Here is a 22,364-nt window from a genome sequence, read left to right on the forward strand (position 1 = left end):
CCCACAGGTTCTCTATGGGGTTCAGGTCAGGAGAGTTGGCAGGCCAAGTGAGCACAGTAATACCATGGTCAGTAAACCATTTACCAGTGGTTTTGGCACTGTGAGCAGGTGCCAGGTCATGCTGAAAAATGAAATCTTCGTCTCCATAAAGCTTTTCAGCAGATGGAAGCATGAAGTGCTCCAAAATCTCCTGATAGCTAGCTGCATTGACCCTGCCCTTGATAAAACACAGTGGACCAACACCAGCAGCTGACATGGCACCCCAGACCATCACTGACTGTGGGTGCTTCACAATGGACTTCTGGCATTTTGGCATTTCCTTCTCCCCAGTCTTCCTCCAGACTCTGGCACCTTGATTTCCGAATGACATGCAAAATTTGTACTTTGGACCACTGAGCAACAGTCGAGTGCTGCTTCTCTGTAGCCCAGGTCAGGCGCTTCTGCCGCTGTTTCTGGTTCAAAAGTGGCTTGACCAGGGGAATGCGGCACCCGTAGCCCATTTCCTGCACACGCCTGTGCACGGTGGCTCTGGATGTTTCTACTCCAGACTCAGTCCACTGCATCCGCAGGTCCCCCAAGGTCTGGAATCGGCCCTTCTCCACAATCCTCCTCAGGGTCCGGTCACCTCTTCTCGTTGTGCAGCGTTTTCTGCCACACTTTTCCCTTCCCACAGACTTCCCACTGAGGTGCCTTGAAACAGCACTCTGGGAACAGCCTATTCGTTCAGCATCTGCCTCCTCTGCTCTTTGCCACCTGCAAGTGCTCTTGGCCACGCCTACTTCTCAGCTCTGCACAGAGAACTGCTGATCAGCTGCAGCAGGAAGTTTACCTGCAGTATGGGCTGCACAGAGGTGCTAAATAATTTAAAATAATTAATTTTAAATAAAAATTCCATGCAGAACGTGCGGCTCATTCATCAATCAGCCAATTGTGTGTCATGTCCAATCTTATAAACTGCGATAGAGTGAGTCCGTGATAAACCAACAGCGAAGTAGCGAGGGACTAGTGTACTTGTTTTCCATGACTAATAGCAGAACTTTCATGACATAGAAACGAGTGGACTAGATCCAATGAATAATCAGTAATCACTCATTCGCACATTTGACTCCAGCATGACTTCCCTCTTCTTTCATGTGACTGTCGATATTTTAAAAAAAAAGTCTGCTTCTATTCAAAAAGACAAAGTGCTCTGAGCATGGGAAAACACCCAAAACGACAGCAAGTTTTACTGAAATCTTCCTCATTTTCTTCTGGCTGCTTCACTTAAAGCTGCTGAGAGAGGTTTTACTGGAGCTCACATGTGCAGGGACTTCTGGGCCTTGGCGGCCTCGTCCTTGGAGCTGTAGCGCACCACAGCGTTCCCCTGAGTCAGGTTGAGGTGGAATGTGATCAGGGGTCCGTGCTGCATGCACAGGGTCCGCAGAGTTGAGCCATCGATCTGATGAAACAAGAACAACAACACTGTTCATGCAGCTTCACTGCTTTGCTCGGGTTAAAGTTTTCTGTGATTGTTTTCTCATCAGTAAATATAAGATAAATGCAAGTATGCAGACGGTACATACTTGTGGGGTGAGATTCCTCAGCACCAGCCAGCTGCTGGTCCGGTTTGGGCTGTCAGTGCTCCATGTGGTTCCCTCTGCAACAGAATGAAACACAGTCAAGTAAAGTTAGCAACAAGTGCTCTATTAGGGCAGCACGGTGGCTCAACTGGTAGAGCTGCTGCCTCTCAGCAAGCAGGTCCTTGGTTCAAACCCCAGTCCAGGGGCCTTTCTGGGTGGAGTTTGCATGTTCTCTCCGTGCATGCGTGGGTTTTCTCCGGGTGCTCCGGTTTCCTCCCACAGACCAAAAACATGCATGTTAGGCTAATTGGTAACTCTAAATTGTCCCTAGGTGTGAATGAGAGAGTGAATAGTTGTTTGTCTCGTTTGTCTCTATGTGGCCTTGTGATGGACTTGCGACCCATCCAGGGTGTTCTCCGCCCCTCGCACAGTGATTGCTGGACATGGGCACCAGCGACCCCCGTGACCCAAAATGGAACAAGCGGGTAAAGATAATGGATGGATGGATGAAGTGCTCTATTAGAGAAATAAATGGTAAACTTTCTTTTTTTTTTTTTTTTTTATTGGAAATTGCTCTTTCCACAATATGACTTCCAGTGAAGATACTGGTGCCACATCTTCAGTAAACCTAACATCACAGGAAGTAATGTTTGCTTAAAATGAATACTTTTTTATCCAGTTCGGGGACGTAAAGACAACAAAGGTTTTTGCTCATTGCTGCACGAACACAGATGTGTTGAGTCAATATAAGGTCAAAAAGTCAAACCACAAAAAGTCTGTTTAACAGGGCGTGTTAGAGTGACATTTAGAGAGCGACAGATGTGAGGCACCTGTGACCAAAGCCACACCTATGAAGTTGCAGTCGCTCGTGTGGGGTGATACAATCTTCTCAGTTTGATTTCCATCTGTTAACATGTCTTCATTTATTCTTAGTGTGAGCAGCTTCTGCAGTGGAGCAGTTATGGTTATTAAGAGTTTCATGAGAAAAGTTATATTCACTGCCTTAATAACTAAATAGAGACATCGCTCCTATGTTGTAACTGTGGTTTGTTCTGTGGCCAAGCATGAATTCAACGAGCCGATGTAGAAACGAGAGCAAAAATACCAAACGTTAAGTTGTATCTCTAAAAGTTGTACACTTTTTTTTAAGAACACCAACAGTGTGCATGTTTATGAAGCGTTCACACTATTGTGATCCATTTGTCTTCCATGTTTCTCAGCATCTTTCTCGTTCCACAGTTTGTGTCATTTCAACAAATCATATATCAAAACGTTCAGTTCGTTCAGGAAGAGGGGGCTATGCATGTATTGGTGCAGCTTTTTGAAATATTTAGCCTTTTCTGTTACTTTTCTCATCATAGGAAATGAATTGAGCTCATTTAAAATCCTTCAGATCTGTAGCTCTGTTTACAACCTTTTACTGCTCCTTTCACATGTTGTTCTGCTTGAGCTTCTTGGTGTAAATTTAAAACATTTTTCAGCAGTTTTGTGCTCTTTTCAGATTCTTTCTGCCAAATATAACATTTTTGTGTTTCTTGAAACTTCTTTCTGCTAATTTCAGCTTGTAATGCTCTTTTCAGCTTATTTCTGCAAGTTTCGGCTTTTTCTGCTATTTCAGCTATTTAGCCGTTTTTATACAACTTTTAGCTTTTTCAGCTAATTCTACATTTTTTGCAGATATTTCAACCTTTTTCTTTAGCATAATTCAGTGAAAACGTGCTCTCTCCACGTCCTTTTGGTAACTAAAGGTTCTTTCCGTTTTTTTTAGCTACTTTTCAGACTTTTTTTTTCAAATTTAAGCTTTTTTTAAAGATAATTTCCACTTTGTTTGTGGTAATTTCTGCTAATTTCAGCCTACTTAACTTCTTTATGCTAATTTCAGTTTGTTATGCTCCTTTCAGCTTGATTCTGCGTTTCAGCCTTTTCTGCTATTTCAACTATTATTTAGCTGCATTATGTTAATTTTAGCTAATTCCACATTTTTAAGCTCACTACAGCTCTTTCCATTTCCTTCTGGTACTTTAAGCGTCTTTCTGCTTTTTCAGCTACTTTTTGCTAGTTTCACATTTTTAGCTAATTTCCTATTTTTTGTGCTCATTTCTTGTTATTTAAACCTATTTCAGCAAATATGTGTTCTTTTTGCTTTCTTCTGCTAATTTAGGCTTGTTCTTCCATTTCAGATACATTTTAGCATTTTTTTTATTATAGCTAATTGCATCTGCTTTTCAGCAAGTTCTTCACCAATAAGCATTCTAGGTCAAGGTTTCCTTATTGTCATTCGCATCACGTGGTACATGCAGTGGAACGAAATTTTGTACACAGGGTCCCAGTTACATCCAACAAAAGTATAAAATGTAAAACAGTAATAAGATCCAAGACATGAACTAGGACATACACTAAGCACTTGTAGTACAAAAAAATACACCGAACAGCAGCAGCACGAACATGAGTCTGTGTGAGCAGATGAGTATGAATGAACACAGCAGCATGAAATAAATCAGCAGCATGAGATCAGCAGCATGCACATATCAAGTAGTATTACAGTGATTTTTTTCCTCACGCGTTTTTTTTTTTTCACACTACATTTTCGCAGGAAATGCAATTTTTCTGGTTTTCAATTTGTGAATAGGTGCTTAACTTATCTTCAACAGCAGAACATTGGCCAAGTTTTCTTGACCAAATTCTGGTATTTAGCTAATGAAACAAACAAAAAAAACTTTTTCAACACTAGACTCTGGGTTCAAATCGGCAGAGCTGCTTCTGCTAAGTTAAGAGTAAAACCAGAGTTTTACCATGAAATGCAGTTAACATCAACACAGGTGATAAAAAAAAACGTCATTTAGTAAAGATCAGACGTGAAACAAACCCAGGCAGAACTCGTTGTTGCCGACACAGACCAGAGGCCAAAAGGGAAACTCCTTTTCTAAGTAATATGTCTGTCCAAACAGGTCTCACTTGTAAATGAGTCTTCGAGGCTCAATGTGATTTATCTGTTTAAATAAAGGTTGAATGAATGAAGGTGTAGTGAACTAGGCCTCCGACAACAATCTGTCTCTGAAGACCTTCAGGGGACAGGAACTGCTATTTCATTGATTTGAATCCAGAAATACAAATTATTTAATCAAGAGACTATTTAATTGTATCCTGAATTAATCAATTGAAAGAACACTCTTCTTTTTTACATTATCATTACTATTTTAGAATATTTTGATAATCAAAGTGTGTTTAGTTCATACCATTTCTAAATGTTGAAGTGAACCACTCATTTTAAATCAACTGTAGGAGTAGTGATGTCGGTCAAAAGTCAGAAAGCAAGTTATTAGAACGAAGTGTCTTGTTTTTAAACCTAGCGGACAGTAAATAAGAAGCTAGCACCTGCAAAGTTTCTCACTTCTTCAAAACATTTCTCTGTCTGTACTAAATGCTCCTAAACATTCCTGCTGTCTTTTTGACTCCTAATAACCCTCTGACATCGCTGAAACACCGCCCCTGCTGGTTGTTTCAACCAATCAGGAAGTACTGAGTGACCGGAAGTGAGTACTCCTTAAAAGTCAACACTTCCTGGAACTATTCAGTCTTCCTAGAGTCTTTCACCGGAGTCTTCCACTTCCGAGTGAAACTTCGGACTCAGTCTTCTTCAGTCCTCCAGCAGTTTTCCTGAGTCTTTCTTGGGACTATGGAGTCTTTCTGAGAGTTCCTAAGGAACTTTCAGATTTAATCAATAGCTGATGGACTTGACCGTGAGACGAGGGTTCGTCCATCCCAGCTGGAGCCACAGTGCCTCGCTGTGAACTCACCCAGGCGTAACGCCCTACAACTTCGAAGGAAGCTTGTTCTGTTGAACGGAGTAAAAACCACACGACTTCTGACGATGACCAGCCACCCTGACCGGAGACGCTGTAAAGGTAGCATGCAAAGGGACTTCTATACTGGAGCTGATCCATCATCCGCAAAGGTAAAGAGACGTCACAAGTTGCCACGCACTAAGTGGACCGGGGGTTTGAGCTGGTGTTGAAAGGAGCGTGCTAATTCTGGTCAACAAACATACATCTTCCCTCATCCATCTTACTTTTAAACTTCTCCATTCCTTCCCTTAAACTTTTATATTTTGCCAGTAATCTAGATGCCTCAATCAGTAATGTTCTGTTGTCTTGTTAGTAAAGTGTGCCAAGTTTTTATTAATCAGAAACAGATCAGCAAATCAATGTGTACATGTTTTGATGTTAAGTTTTGATTCTGTTAAATAAATGACTGCATTTATTCTGATGGGTCAAACATAAAATGGCATCTCATGTCACTGATTAAACAATCCTCACAGTTATCTCGGTCACATGACGCATAATTTAACTCGAAAAAGAAAGAATCCGTTGCAATTAAATAATTAATATTCTTTGTGCTTGAACTAGCTTTAAGAATAATTAATTAGTAGTGAAGCTGGGACAGCAAAGCTGTCCCTGCTTCACTACAAAAGAATATCTTTAACATGGCTTCATGAAGGTGAACCTGTTAAATGTCACAAGATTTCATAACTGAGTTGCAAAGAGTGGGGGAGGGGTGCAAGAGGTTCATGTAACAATTAGCCCTCACCAGACGAGTAGGAGCCGCTCCAGCCCGGGGCCAGGCCTAACGAGTTGCCACTCCAAGTGGAGGAGGACTTGTTGGTGTTGGTGAGGCCTGGTGGGGGCCGGGATGGAGCTGTGGTGTTGCGTGCCCCCTGAGGGACTTTCCACAGTTCGTGGGACAGAGATGCTTGACTCTGAGAGATGGGCCCAGGGGACCAGGTGGACTTCATGTCAGACAGTTTACCTTTAAGTGGAGAGAGGATCACATTAGGAGACAAGTGGAGATAAAATGTGGCTCCGTCACAGCTTCACGTCACAAAGTGTTGAAATGTAGCTTTAAAAGTGCAGACAGCGCAGGTTGTTTTGGCTGCATGCTTGTACAACACAAACCTATATTACAAACGTTACTGTGTTACTAATATCGAACATGATTACGTGCATGTATTTCAAAAGGGAACTACATCTGCCATTCCACCAGAGAACATCTGGAAGGCTCTTAGTGTTCTTAAAACATGAAATTAAGGAGAGAGAATGCAAATATTTCCTTTGCAATTAAAGTAATAGTTTGTAAAACAAAAAAAGTGGAACACTTACAAACGACATGTATCAACTACACACATACAGACCACAGAGGATAGGGTGTGTTCTGGTGTTATGACTGGGTGAGGCTCCATTTCTCTGTGGTTTTGTTAGAAGAGGCGCAGATTGTCAATCAAAGCTGCTCTCGTCTAAAGGAGCGTGTTTGTGTGAGAAACTTCAAAACACACGGCTTGGGTTTGGAAAAGGCTGTATCAACCTTAACTCATGTTAAAGGAGGGAGGGGACACTACTGCACAAGTACCTGAGCTGTCTCCATCACAGGACAGACAGACAGAGCTAGAATAGTTACTGATTGGCCAGTCGCTGCTGATGGGAGGCAGAGAGCCATTCTAGAGTGGAGAAGCTGGGGAAGTGGCTATGTCGATGTAGAGACCACAGTGTTGTGGACACACACAACAGAAACAGCATTTCAGAAAAGAAAACGTCATGAGTTCATGGAAGTGTGTGATGAAGCAGAGGAAGAGTACAACAGACAGTGTAAGGTTTCTGATGTTCGTGTTTCCTCCCATACCTCCGTTCCTGTCCCGCAGCAGGTATCGGTTGACGTCGTGAATGTTTGTGTTAATAGTGGGACCGCTGGGGACGCTGCCAGGGGTCATGTTGGGGTCGTTCTCAGGGTCGATGTTCTGAAGGCCCTTCCATGGCACGCCTGGGCAGAACTCTGCGCCATAAAGACAAGACCATGACTGAGCAGTGCGAAGAACGCGATTGATGTTAAAATGCAAGTTTCAAAGCTTGAGCCTCGTCAGGTTAAAGCTGGAGTAGCCATAATAGTATGTACATGATGAAACACCAAATAAAAATAAGGCACGGGTCAGGTTCAGTTGCTTTAAAAGGTAAAAGAGGCAGAACATATTTATTCTCACCTGGAGGCCAGTTGATGTTGGTCCCATTTGAGATCTTTTCATTGGGGCTCTTGCCTTGGCCCCAGCTGTCAGGAGGCCCCAGGGTGCTGGAGGGGGACTCAGAGTTGGAGATTAGATTGTAAGGGCTGTATGAATCCTCAAGCTGTGGAGGTTTCCCAGGGGGTACCAGGGCAGAGGCAGCAGAAGATACGGCACCTGGATGCAGACACAAAGTACTTCAATGCTTAAATGACGAGAAAAAACACTCAAGATAAAACGCATAAAATGGTACAAATAAAAACATACGAAAAGTAAAACAATGCTATCTACACAAGTCTTATGTTAAATCCAATCAACCTTTATTTATACAGGTAAATCCCATTGAGCCTCGAGGACTCATTTACAAGAGAGACCTGATTTCAACAAAGAAAGATGACAACAATGGACAACAGCAACAACAATAAACAGTTATAAAAAAGCATACTAGTTTTTTTTGTTTTTTTTGTTTTTTAACAAATAGGATGGCTAAAAGGAAAAGGTAACAAAACAAAAAACAGCTAGATTCCAAGACAAATGTAGAAAACTAAAAACAGGAACATGTCTGCATTGGACCCTGCCAGGAGTCCAACAGATTCTTAAAGACACTTAGAGAGGTCAAGGTCGAGAGCTTCAAATCTTTTTGTAAGATATTCCAGGAAACAGGAGCGGAGTAGGAGAAGGCCCTTTTGCCTAGTTCAGTCCTCATTGAGGGAACACTGCAGGTAATAATGTCCTGAGAGCGCACTCCGTAGCTGCACTCACGCAGAGACATGTAGGAGGAGATGTATGAAGGCAACAGACCAAGAAGTGATTTAAAGATGAAAATATACCAATGAGAGAGTCTGCGTGAAGTTAATGATGTCCAGTTAACCAGTGAATACAGTGTGCAGTGGTGGGTACGATAATCACAGCCAGTTATGAATCTTAGTGCACCATGATAGACAGCATCCAACATCTGCAGGGTTCTTGTAGGAGCGTTCATGTAAATAATGTCACCATAATCAATGGAGGGAAGGAAAGTCACAGATACAAGGCGTTTTCTAGCATTCAGGGTTAGACAGGATTTGTTTCTGAAAAAGAAACCCAGTTTAACTTTCAGTTTCTTTACCAAGTTTTCCACATGGAGCTTAAAAGAAAGATGTGAGTCGACCAAGATACCCAAATATTTATAGGAATCAACAAACTCAATGGGGACACCATTTGAGGATAAAATCGGAGGAAGAACTGCTGGGACCAACTTCCTATTTGAAAAAAGCATCCCTTTGGTTTTTTCGGCATTTAGGAAAAGTTTGAGGTGAAACAAATCAGTCTGGATGTAGTTAAATGCAGATTGCAAAAGCTGGAAAGCCTTATCAACAGTTTTAGCTCGACAATAAACAACTGTGTCGTCAGCATAGAAATGTATGGATGCATTAGGAATGTTTTTACCTACATTATGTTTGTAGATTGTAAAGAGGGTGGGTCCTAAGACTGAGCCTTGTGGTACACCATTGTTGACTGTTAAATAACTGGAGGAAGTACCATTATGTTGAACACATTGCCTCCGGTCTGAAAGATAGTTAGAGAACCAACCAATGGTGTGTTCTGAGAAACCAATTTCTGAGAGTTTATGACACAAGATGTTATGATCCACAGTGTCAAAAGCTATAGACAGGTCTAAGAAAATTGCAGCACAATAATCCTTAGCATCCAGTGCTTCAACAACGTCATTAAGAACCTTCAGTGAAGCAGTGGTTGTGCTGTGTTGTTTCCTGAAACCAGATTGATGTGGAGGTAAGATGTTAAATGAGTCCAGGTAATTTTTGATTTGAGAGTTTATCAGTTTTTCTAGAACCTTGGCTAAAATGCAGAGTTTAGAGATTGGTCGATAGTTGTTCAGTGAGGTGGGGTCACCTCCTTTCAGCAAAGGAAGAACAAAGGCTGTTTTCCAAGTGTCTGGGATGGAGTTTTGTCTTATGGAGAGATTGAAGATGTGGGTCACAGGGACTGTGATGATATGAGCAGCCAGCCTTAAGAAATAAGGTGGAAGTTCATCTGGACCTGCAGATTTTTTAGGATCAAGACCTTTTAACAGTTTATTGACCTCACTGACTGAGAATGGAGAAAAAGAGAAGCTGTGATTAACTGAGGATTGACTTGTAGGAGGGATTTGATTTGTAGAAGTTTGGTTATTAAGTGAAGTGGCTGATCTTCCATTAGTAACTGTGTCAAATAAAGAACCAGAAGCAACAAAATGTTTGTTGAAACAATTCAGGATCTCGTGCTTATTTGACACAGGAACAGAGTTAACGAGAAGTTGTGATGGGAGATCAGATGATTGGGGGGTGCCTGAGAGAGATTTAATTGTTTTCCAGAATCTGTTAGGGTCATTTAGATTTTTGGAAGTCTGAGATAAGAAATAGTTGCGTTTTGCTGCTTTTTTTTTTTTTTTTTGTGATGGCCTCCCTTCTCCCCTTACAGCCATCCTCTCCACACCATTATTATGAAATATTTATTATAGTGACTATCTAGTGTAGTTTTTTTTATATTTTTTTAAAAAAATTTTTTTAAATTTAATTTTTTTTTTTATAATAGGATAGAAAGAAAGAAAAGACAAAGTAAGACTCCAAAATATAAGAAATATATACAAATAGAGCACACGTCAAAACACCCGGCCACTGTCTGTTCACCTGCAAAGAACATGACAAAAAACAGCAACAAAATACATATGTATAAAGAAAAAATATTCATGGCTTTGCAGTAAGTTTCCATAAATATATATACCCATACCTACGCCTATATACATACATACATACATACATACACATGAATATACACTCACATACATATCTATATATCTACATATAAAGCCTACATAAGCATCCCTGCTTCTATTTGTGTGTGGTTGTGAGCATGCATAAGTGTATAAGGCTTCTCTAATAGAACATTTATTAGTAACTGTGAAGAGTTAACGAGAAGTTGTGATGGGAGATCAGATGATTGGGGGGTGCCTGAGAGAGATTTAATTGTTTTCCAGAATCTGTTAGGGTCATTTAGATTTTTGGAAGTCTGAGATAAGAAATAGTTGTGTTTTGCTGCTTTAACAGCAGTTGTGCATTTATTCCTCATCTGTCGAAAACTCAACCAATCAGTGTCTGAGTCTGATTTTCTCGCTGCAGCCCAAAGATGATCTCTCTTGTGCAGGAGGTCAGCTAGCTCTGTAGTAAACCAGGGGCTGTCTCGTCCCTTTATTCTGAACTGACGAAAAGGAGCATGTATGTTCAGGAAATAAATGAAATTATTATGGAAATAGTTCCAAGCGGAGTTCACGTCATCAGATAACAGAATACGATGCCAGTCAAAGTGAGACAGATCCCAGAGGAATGACTGTTCACAGAAATGTTTCAGATCCCTTTTTTGAATTAATCTGGGCTTAGAAGGTGGAAGTTTACTATTTCTTAAAGCCGCTGTCACACAATGATCACTCAAAAGATCAGCAAATACACCTGTACCAGGGAATTTGTGAGGCATATTAGTTAGAAACAGGTCTAAGATGGAGGAATTTTCAGGGTGGCTTTTATTTAATCTGGTGGGGGAGTCGATCAGTTGGGTTAAATTAAAAGACAAGCAACATTCCTTGAATTTGTCACAGAGGGGGGTCGACTTACACCAATCAATGTTAAGATCTCCAGCTAAAAAGACCTCTTTGAATTTTAAATTACCAAGGAATTCCTTAATGGCATTTAATGCCTCAGGTGAAGCTGATGGTGGACGATAGCAGCAGACTACAGTTAAAACCTGGCCTCCATTCAAGGTGATGTTTACAGATAAGGCTTCAAACTGATTTGGAATTGTTTTGGAAGACAAGACTTGAAACCAGAGAATCTCTAATGTAAATAATGACTCCACCCCCCCTTTTTTGACGATCACAGCGGTAGATGTTAAATCCATTGATTGCCACGTCATTATTCATTACAGATTTGTTCAGCCAAGATTCAGAAATAAAGATAACATCTGCCCCAGAAGAACTGATCAGGATTTTCACAGCATCAAGTTTTTTCAGAAGGCTTCGAGCATTTACATGCAGAAAATGAAGCCCAGAGGCATTTTTAAAGTCATTTGGTGTGCTGTAATTAGTGGGGGGTCCAGGGTTGGGCTGAATCCCTGAGAGCAGTAACAACATTATTATCAGACATTTTCTTGAGTTTTTTGTGACTGATGTGTAATTACAGGAGTTAACAGTGTGACAATTAGCCCCCATAATCGAACCATGAGAAACATTAATGAAGACGTGATCATTCAGAACCCAAAAACAGTGAAAGTTGCAGTGATGGACAGATTCAGGTGTATTAACAAGATTCAGTGACTCCAGATAATCTGAGAACTGAAAATAGTGACAGTAATATGAATGATGCAGAAAAGTTTCAGACCATAAAACGTCACAGTTCAAATGGGCAAACAAACCCGATGAGGTGGCCCAACTGCAGTTAAGAGTCGGGCTGAGGGGGGCTCCGGCTCCCCAGTGAAGATGGATGGATGGATGGATGGATGCTCCCATGAGAAACAGAAGCTGGGTCCAGAATCAACAGGCCGAAACAGAAACAGAAAATTTGCAGCAAATAGCAGAGCGAGCTGCCAGAAAATCCTCCTGAAGTGAAAGGCATGATCCTAGCTCGTTTCAGGTCAACAGGGGCCAACAGCGTGATCCGGAATAAAATTAATTATTATCCAGGTGAGTTTGGATGGAGGCCTGCAGCAGCTCCGATACAAACTCCGAAATTCACTCGAGCAACACGCAGACCCGCTCCTCCGCGCTGCTCCTCCGCGCTGCTCCTCCGCTTCTCAGCACCCGACAGCACGGGGCACCCCCGGTGAAAAGCGAGACTGACCGGAGAGGCTGAGGCTGAAGTCGGCAACTGATCCGGTCCGGTTCTGCTCCAGTTCGGCTCCGGCGCTCCAAGCACGAGAGACGAAGAGGCTGAAGATATCCCTGGCCCGGTTTTGCTCCGGTCCGGCGGCCCAGTCTGGCAGCGCGGTTCTGCTCCGGTCCGGCGGCGCTTCAAAGCACCGGAGCGTCTCCTCCAGGTGAACACAACGACTCCACGGAGGTGGATCGTCTTTCAGTAAAAGTAACGGGCTGCTCACTGAAGCTGAGACGGCTCTGTAGAAGACGAATTCCCTCACAGCCACCTCGGTTCGGTTCTGGTCCAATTCGAGGGACACAGGTACACTTCCCCCACACCTATGGAGACACCACGAGGGCCAGTCCAGCTGAAAACCAGCGAAATACCACCCGGCGATAATTGTCGGAACCAGGTAGAACCACAAAGGTCCAGATAAGAGTTCGTTGAGGTCCAGAGAGAGAGAGAGAAAAAACCCCGGACCTTCGTGCGTCGACTCCCCAGCTTGAGGGGTCACCTGGCCGGCAGGGTGCGCTCAGAGTGACCGATGGGGGGGGAGCGGCCGATTGGTCCTGGGCCAAAATATTTTTTTTTGGACGGTCCCGTCCGGCTCTCTGAGTCACTGAACACCGAATTCGGTTGGAAGGAGGACCAACTTTAGTCCGGTTCGAAAAACGGGTCAGTTTGATGATAATAGAATGCAGAGAAGCCGAAGGGAGCTGCTGTCCATCAGCGAAGTGAAGTGAATGAAATAGAAATAGAAACTAAGAATGTTTTTCATCCAATCATATTGGCCCAAAGAAAGAGAAAGGCTAATATAATAATAAAAAGGCTTACTTTTGGAATAATCTAGCTTAACATTTTGATCTAGAAACTCTATGGGAAGTGAATGGGAACTCTATGGGAAACTTAATAATCAAACTTCTACAAATCAAATCCCTCCTAAAAGTCAATCCTCAGTTAAACACAGCTTCTCTTTTTCTCCGTTCTCAGTTAGTGAGTTTAATAAACTGTTAAAAGATCTTGATCCTAAAAAATCTGCAGGACCAGATGAACTTCCACCTTATTTCTTAAGGCTGGCTGCTCATATCATCACAGTCTCTGTGACCCACATCTTCAATCTCTCCATAAGACAAAACTCCATCCCAGACACTTGGAAAACAGCCTTTGTTCTTCCTTTGCTGAAAGGAGGTGACCCCACCTCACTGAACAACTATCGACCAATCTCTAAACTCTGCATTTTAGCCAAGGTTCTAGAAAAACTGATAAACTCTCAAATCAAAAATTACCTGGACTCATTTAACATCTTACCTCCACATCAATCTGGTTTCAGGAAGCAACACAGCACAACCACTGCTTCACTGAAGGTTCTTAATGACATTGTTGAAGCACCGGATGCTAGGGATTATTGTGCTGCACTTTTCTTAGACCTGTCTAAAGCTTTTGACACTGTGGATAAAAACATCTTGTGTCATAAACTCTCAGAAATCGGTTTCTCAGATCACACCATTGGTTGGTTCTCCAACTATCTCTCAGACCGGAGGCAATGTGTTCAACATATTGGTACTTCCTCCAGTTATTTAACAGTCAACAATGGTGTACCACAAGGCTCAGTCTTAGGACCCACCCTCTTTACAATCTACATACATAATGTAGGTAAAAACATCCCTAATGCATCCATACATTTCTAGCTGATGACAGTTGTTTATTGTCGAGCTAAAACTGTTGATAAGGCTTTCCAGCTTTTGAAATCTGCATTCAACAACATCCAGACTGATTTGTTCCGCCTCAAACTTGTCCTAAATGCCAACAAAACCAAAGGGATGCTTTTTTCAAATAGGAAGTTGGTCCCAGCAGTTCTTCCTCCAATTTTATCCTCAAATGGTGTCCCGATTGAGTTTGTTCATTCCTATAAATATTTGGGTATCTTGAACTCGCATCTCTCTTTTAAGCTTCATGTGGAAAACTTGGTAAAGAAACTGATAGTTAAACTGAGTTTCTTTTTCAGAAAAAGATCCTGTCTAACCCTGAACGCTAGGAAACGCCTTGTATCTGTGACTTTCCTTCCCTCCATTGATTACGGTGACATTATTTACATGAACGCTCCTACAAGAACTCTGCAGATGTTGGATTCTGTCTCTCATGGTGCACTAAGATTCATAACTGGCTGTGATTATCATACCCACCACTGCACCCTGTATTCACTGGTTAACTGAACATCATTAACTTCATGCAGACTCTCTCACTGGTACATTTTCATCTTTAAATCACTTCTTGGTCTGCTGCCTTCATACATCTCATACATCTACGGCGTGCACTCTCAGGACATTATTACCTGCAGTGTTCCCTCAGTGAGGACTAAACTAGGCAAGAGGGCCTTCTCCTACTCCGCTCCTGTTTCCTGGAATACCTTACAAAAACATTTGAAGCTCTCAACCTTGACCTCTCCAAGTGGCTTTAAAAATCTGTTGGGACTCCTGGCAGGGACCAATGCAGACATGTTCCTGTTTTTAGTTTTCTACATTCACCTTAGAATCTAGATGTTTTTTGTTACCTTTTTTTAGCCATCCTATTTGTTAAAAAAAAACAACAAAAAAAAAACAAACTGGAGTATGACTTTTTATAACTGTTTATTGTTGTCGCTGTTGTCCATTGTTGTCATCATTCTTTGTTGAAATAAGGTCTCTCTTGTAAATGAGTCCTTGAGGCTCAATGGGATTTACCTGTCTAAATAAAGGTTGAATGGAAAAAAAAAAAAAACCTGTTCCCAATGGCTCATAAGAAAAACACCTAATCCCTAATTGATCCCTGGGGGTTTACCATATTTTCCAGCCTATAAGTCGCACCTTTTTGCCTAAATTGCATGCCCTGCGACTTATACTCCGAAGCAATTTTGTCCCCCCATATTTATAAACTAATTTTTGGCTGAGATAGGACCGTTTTTATTCATTCTGACATTGAAAATATTGAACACTACCATTTTCAGCCACTAGATGGCGCTTGAGTAGTATGGTATGCCATTGTGTCATGAAGTACAGTAGGTAAAAGTGGCTATTAATGACACAATCGGCTTGCCATAGCCTGCCACCTTCGTCCAGCTCGCCTGGAGAAAACATCAAATCAGCTGAATTTCGCTGCGCTGCCCCGGTGAAATGCAGCTAATTTGACCATTAAAGTGCATTCATTAAGTAAAAGATCAATTGAGACACACCTTTACTATAATGTCAAGCAAACAAATAATTCTTTTAGGTGCTTTTCTTGGTAAATTTAGAAGAAATGCACAGTGAGATGTCCTTCTGCGCATTACCGCTTCCACAAATCGGCTTTTGAAATGCAGCTAATTTGATCGTCAAAGTGCATTTATTAAGCAAAAATTCGACTGAGACACACCTTTACTATAATTTTGAGCAAACAAATAATTGTTTTTAAGTGTTAATCTTGTTTAATTCTTGTTCAAGTCCTCCCGTGCACGCTCCTGTGTCTGCCATTTGGCAGCCAATCGATTTTTGGCACAACACCGGCCCACATTTCCGGGTTGTCAGCGGTGACGCGTAATAGATGCGGCGCATTTATGGATTTTTCCAAATTATTACGACATATTTGGACAGATGCAACTAGAGTTTGGAAAATATGGTACATAGCTGCCCACTGCTCCACCTGGGTGCATCTCACGTGTGACAAGTTAAATACTTGTCACACGTGAGATGAGAAATAGCACTTTGGTTGGCTTTGTAGCTGTTTTAAGTGCTTTATTAATAAAGTGGTATGGTATGGTAAATACAAAGATCTAATTTTGTCAATGTATGGGAACATACAATGATGACAACGCATAGCACTTATACTTGAGGGTCACTATGGTAGCCACACACCTGTGGCTTTCACTCCCTGATATCACTCTTTGCAAGACAAGCAGACAGCTACACGGAGTAAAATAAAGCTTGTGAGAATAAAAACAGTTACTGTGCAAACACTTTGAAACGTTCAGACAAGTCAAATGTTTGTGGGACGTCATCGCAGCAAGTTGAACTTACTGCTAAACAAATTATAAGAAGTATATCTTGTGTTCTGGACACTTCATTTCACTCACAAACAAGAAGAAGATACAGATTTAGTACGCTTCTAGTAATATTAAAATATCCTCCATGTATACAAAGACATACCAAAAGAAACTAATCAAACACTGGAGTAAAAGTCGCAAAAAACATGTTACTTTAAGACAAAAACAATTAATGCTTACAAACTAGAAAAAAAAGGTGTTTATAAGGCTGAGCAGCTTTTTTCTGACTTGTTACTCCTAATAAATTCCTCTTAGACACAGTCTTTGGTACATGCTGCCAAAATGTGTGGAAACAAAGCTAAAGTGCAAATTAAAAGGCTTGAAAGAGGCAAGCAACCATATGTTACCATCAGCTGCTGATCCATAAACAAGTCATAAAGACACTGAAGAGAGTGTGTTGCATGTAGGCGTGAACGCAGACGAGCAGTTTAGAAAGGACTTTTGTGGACAGGACAGAGCTGAGAACAAGTTCACCACAGATATATTTGTTGCTCGCAGTATTGTGTGAATTTTTACTCCTTTTTTTTTTTTTTTTAATTTTTATTTATCAGGAGAATATATAATTGACATTACATACATTATACAAAATTTACATGACTTCTCCAATTTTTTCTTTTTTTCCTTCCCCCTTTTCCCCCCTCCCTCCCCTCTTCCCCTCCCTCCCCTTCCCCCCTTAACCAAAAACAAGACAAAATAAGGAAAGAAAAAAAAAGGAGAGAAAAAAAAAAAAGAGAGAGAGGGGGAGGAGGAACGAACAGGAGGGACCCAACAAACCAAAAGGAAAACAGTATTTCAGTCTTTCATTTATCCTCTAAAAACAAGTCACATGGTAATGTGATGAGTCAATCATATCAGTCTATACGCTATGAAGGTAAAGATTTTACATATGACACAAAGGGTGTCCACTTGTGGGTAAATTTTTCTGAACTACCTTTCACTGTTAGTAAAATTTTTTCCATCTTCAAGTATGATCTTACAGTATTAAGCCATTGTGATGTGGATGGTGGTGTGGGAGATTTCCAGGCGAGCAAAATACAACGTCTGGCAAGGAGAGAGCAAAAGGCCAAGACCTCCCCCTGCTGGCGGGATAGATTAAGTGTGGTCCCAGGAACTCCAAAAATAGCAATAAGTGGATCACTTTGAAACTGAATCTTAAAAACTCCTGAGAGTATGGAGAAAAAATATTTCCAAAACCCTTGCAGTTTTGGGCAGAAAAAGAACATATGACTTAAGTTGCAAGGTGAAGTCTGACATCTATCACACTGGTCTGGTATTGAGGGGAACATTTTAGATAAACGTGTTTTTGAGAAGTGTACTCTATTTATTACTTTAAATTGTATTAACTGTAGTCTGGCACATGGTGTACTCTGACGTATGCTGAGAATAACTTTATCCCACCATGAATCTGATAGTTTAACACCCAGTTCACGTTCCCATGCAGTTCTAGTTTTACCCGATGAATCGGCCTCTATTGCCATAAGTTTTCCATAAATAATTGAAAGAGGAGATTTCAAATTGGGGCTCAAAACTAAGAGTTCAACCCATGGTGGGTCAGTAGGCAAAGTTAGAAAATTTTGAAACTGCGATGAAACGCAATGCCTAATTTGGAAGTAAAGAAACAAATGTGAAGTGGGTAGATTAAATTTAGAAGACAATTCTGAAAAACTAAGAAATAAACCATCTTCGTACAGGTCTCTCATTGTTCTAATACCTTTCTCATACCAAATTCTATAGGCAGCATTATTAGATGCTGGAGAAAAAATGTGATTCTTTAGTAACGGCATTTTATTAGAGGGTGATACAAATTTAAAGTGGGACCTAAATTGTGACCAGATCCTGAGTGTTGAGAGCACTATAGGATTTGTAGTAACTGAGGATAATTTAATTGGTAATGATGAATAAATAATTGAAGCGGGCGAAAAAGATGCAGAAATCGACTGAATTTCAAGTTTACACCAAATCAGATCAGGTGAATTTAACCAATAAGTCAGTTTATGGATATGTGAGGACCAGTAATACATTGTAAAATTAGGTAGAGAAAGACCCCCGTTTGTGGTGAACTGTTGTAATAAAGAAAGTCTCATTCTGGGGGCCTTTCCGTTCCATAAAAAAGATGAGACCATCTGATCCAGGGACCTGAAGAACTGTTTGGGCAAGAACAGAGGGATATTTTGATATAAAAACAAAAGTCTAGGTAGTACATTCATTTTGATAATATTAATCCTACCAATCAATGAAAGAGGGAGAGAGTTCCATCTCTGTAAATCTGATGCAATTTGGGAAACTAGTGAGGCATAATTCTGAGAAAACATTGAGGGCAAAGTACGTGTAATATTAATTCCTAAGTACCTAAATCCCGAGGGACTGAGCCTAAAAGGGATATCAGAAGGCTTAAGCTTTAAAGCTAATGAATTCACTGGATAGCATTCACTTTTAAGTGAGTTAATTTTATAGCCAGAATATGATCCAAATTTTTCTAGAATATTTAAAATTGGGGGAAGACTCCGTAAAGGGTCAGAGACATACAGGAGAAGGTCATCTGCATATAAGGACAATTTAAGCTCGACACCAGAGCGGACGATTCTGTGAATTTTTACTCCTACATGAACATGGTCTGTTTTGCAATCTGGTGTTGCACACAGAGCATGTTGCAACACCAGGAGCATGCAAACTTTGTCACAAGACATAAAGTAACACGTTGTAAAACTCTTTCCTTCCTACTAATCTAAACTGAGCTTATTGAGTGTACTGCAGGTGACAGACTGACAACCACACTGCCCTCTAAACATGGGGCTGGCTACACAGCACGACCCGAGTCAGTCATTATTATTTGTTTATGCATGTGCAACATCTGAACTATGAGCAAGTTGTTTTTCTGAAAGATCTGACACCAACAGAAAGCCTGTTTTCTAACACTTCATGGTACCATTCTGAACCTACCATGCTTATTGAGGTTATTCTCCATATTTGAGGAGTTGCCAGAGTGGTTGTCCATTGAGTTTGAGTGTGTCCACTGGGACAAGCGGGATTGGGGCAGGGGGGGCTCCTTCAGGGACAGTCCCCCAACGTCCATGCCATTTACATTCATGTTTGGATTCAGTCCAGCTGCAGACAAAACACAAACACATTCCAGTTACGTTTACAACAGCACAGCTTCTACTAACAAGAGGAGAAGTTTCATGGGAACAGTCCAACAAGTTCTGACACAGTCCCAAGACTTACAGAGAGGGTAGGTGCTGTAGGCATTGGGCGAAGACGGAGGCTCTTTGGTGTGCAGGGTGTCAGTGAGACCCGGAGCCTGGTGGGGGCCTGCGAAGAGGTCCAAGGTTGATTTTCCAGGGCCTCCGGCTGGGCCACCGGGAGGGTGCAGACCAGCAGAGGAAGAGGAAGAGGAGGAATGTGAGGGAAGTTGCTGCTGCTTCATCAGCAGCGCCTGGTACAGCTGACGCTGGTGCTGCTGGATTTGCTGGATCTGCTGCTGAATGTTGGTGATTGTACGTGCAAACTGGAGGAGAAAAATAATTCATGTCTTAACAACAAATAAAGAAAAATGCCTGCTTGTTGCGCTATAAGGAGAAAGCAAGAGGAATCAAAACAATATTTAGTAGCACGAGGACAATAAGACAAAAATCAAAACTTAAGAAAAAAATGAATGTTAGACGAATGTAAAGCCCTCCTTTGTTAAATAAAACAATATTTTGTGGTTAATAACAATGTCTAAAGGCTATTCTAAAAGAAGTTTAGAACAAAAGTTTTTATGTTGTTAATAAAGCAGTGTGAATATAAAATTAAATATTAGGATGAAGCCCAGTCACCACTCAGAGACAGCATTTGTCACATCATGTAATGAACACCCAAACGTTTTAGTTCCTGCTCTCACGCTTTCAGTGACTCACTTGCTGCTCTTGTTGCCTAATGGGGCCGGAAACGTTGCGTTGTGCCTGCATCATCTGTTGCTGGATTTGTAAACGCTGGTATGCCTGAACAGAAGGAACAAACCATTATGTGAAAGAAATAAACAGAGATACTTTTATTGATCATGTTTTCAAATGTTGACAATTGTTGTGCAGAAACCAGGTGAGATCAATGTTCAGTAAAGACAGCTTTACCATTTGCAGTTGCTGGATTTGATACAACAAGTTCATTTGTTGAGGGTTTATTGGTGAGGTTAAAAGTGCAGGATTTAGACCAATGTTTTTTGCTGCAAACTGCAAGAGCTGTGCTTGGACCTGGCCAGACAGGAGACAAGAGAAGATGAGAAATAAATGGAGAGAGGTGAGAAGACACACATTTAAATGACAACAGCGGCCCCTAGTGGCAGCATCAACAATGTGATTGTGATGAAATCTTCTGGAGTTCAGAGAACAATCTCTGAGCCCACTTTCACCATGCTAGGTTAATTACTGCATACTGTCTGTTAACCAGCAATGCATATATTTTAATGACCTACAGTCTGCATGTGACTACCTGAGGGGAGAGAAACTGAGGCACTTGAGCACGTAGACTAGGCTGGGAGGAGCTGAGCGGTGGCACTGGTGGCTGAGGAGGCTGCTGCTGCTGCTGCTGCATGGCCCGGGTTTGTGCTGCTCCACTGCCGCCAAACATTCCACTGGCTATCTGAAAATACCAAACAGCAACATTAAAGCTCCAGTTACATTCTGTCCACACAGCACTGGTACATTATTTTATTACTAAAAACTGAAATTGATAACATCCTATCCCAAAACAATAATAATAATAAAAAATCTAGTTCACATCTTTATCACTCCTAGGCTGAACTATTGCATTTATTTATTCTCATGATGTCCACTAAACTCTTGAGGTGGGGGTGTTCTGATAGAATTAGGAGAGATCATATGTCTCTAGTTAATTTCAGAATATAATTCAAAATCTTACTTCAGAGTCAGAGTCAGAGTCAGAGTTTCTTTATTGTCATTTGCACCTCATGTGGTACATGTGGTGGAGCGAAATTATGTACACAGGGTCCCAGTTACATCCAATAATAAAATGTATAAGAAAAACTGTAATAACATCTAAGATATGAACTAAGAAAAACATCAACTAAATATACACTAAGCACTCATAACATAAAAACATTAAACATCAGCACAAACATGAACATGAGTCTGTGTGAGCAGATGAGCATGCATGAACACATCAACATTGAAACAGATCAGCAGCAACATGAAACAGATCAGCAGCAACATGATGTGATTTTTCACAGTGATTATTCTAGTTAGAGATTCATGAGTCTAACAGCCTCAGGGTATAAGCTGTTCCTCAGTCTAGTGGTTCTACACTTAATGCTCCTCAACCTCCTTCCTGAGGGGAGTGGGGCAAAAAGTGTGTGTGCTGGGTGAGTGAGGTCCTTCATGATGCAGGTAGCCCTCTTCCTGCATCTAGAGGTGTAGATGTCTGTGATGGTGGGGAGGCTGATTCCGACAGACTTCTGTGCAGCCTTCACCACTCTCTGCAAAGCTTTTCTTTCTGCAGCTGTGCAGCCTCCATGCCACACATTGATGCTGGAGCACAGGATGCTCTCCACTGCACACCTGTAGAAGGAGGTGAGGACTGAGCTTCCCAGACCAGCTCGCCTCAGCCGTCTGAGGAAGTAGAGTCTCTGATGAGCTTTCTTGATCAGGCTGGTGGTGTTGTTGCTCCAGCTGAGGTTGTCATTCATGTGTACACCCAAGTACTTGTAGCTGGAGACCACTTCCACCGCAGATCCTCTTATGTTCAGGGGGGTGTAGGTGTTTTTGTTCCTTCTGAAGTCCACAATCATCTCCTTTGTCTTCTTCACATTGATGTGAAGGTTATTCTCT

At 41.4% G+C, this 22,364-nt stretch overlaps 1 protein-coding gene across 1 annotated transcript in view; it reads right to left on the reverse strand.

Moving 5' to 3' along the window:
• The window catches only part of tnrc6c2 (trinucleotide repeat containing adaptor 6C2), a 102,635-nt gene that overhangs the window by 1,919 nt on the left and 78,352 nt on the right, over positions 1-22,364 (reverse strand). Inside the window, exons 12-21 of the mRNA XM_037689963.1 lie at positions 21,010-21,159; positions 20,652-20,771; positions 20,439-20,522; positions 19,765-20,047; positions 19,483-19,647; positions 7,588-7,782; positions 7,233-7,382; positions 6,147-6,365; positions 1,563-1,636; positions 1,299-1,438 (exon numbers count right to left, since the gene is read on the reverse strand). Of these exons, the coding sequence (XP_037545891.1) occupies positions 1,299-1,438; positions 1,563-1,636; positions 6,147-6,365; positions 7,233-7,382; positions 7,588-7,782; positions 19,483-19,647; positions 19,765-20,047; positions 20,439-20,522; positions 20,652-20,771; positions 21,010-21,159 (1,580 nt within the window). The remainder of the gene's footprint in view (positions 1-1,298; positions 1,439-1,562; positions 1,637-6,146; positions 6,366-7,232; positions 7,383-7,587; positions 7,783-19,482; positions 19,648-19,764; positions 20,048-20,438; positions 20,523-20,651; positions 20,772-21,009; positions 21,160-22,364) is intronic.

Source organism: Nematolebias whitei, chromosome 16 (genome assembly GCF_014905685.2).
Source record: "Nematolebias whitei isolate Nwh7 chromosome 16, NemWhi1, whole genome shotgun sequence".
NCBI lineage: Eukaryota > Metazoa > Chordata > Actinopteri > Cyprinodontiformes > Rivulidae > Nematolebias > Nematolebias whitei.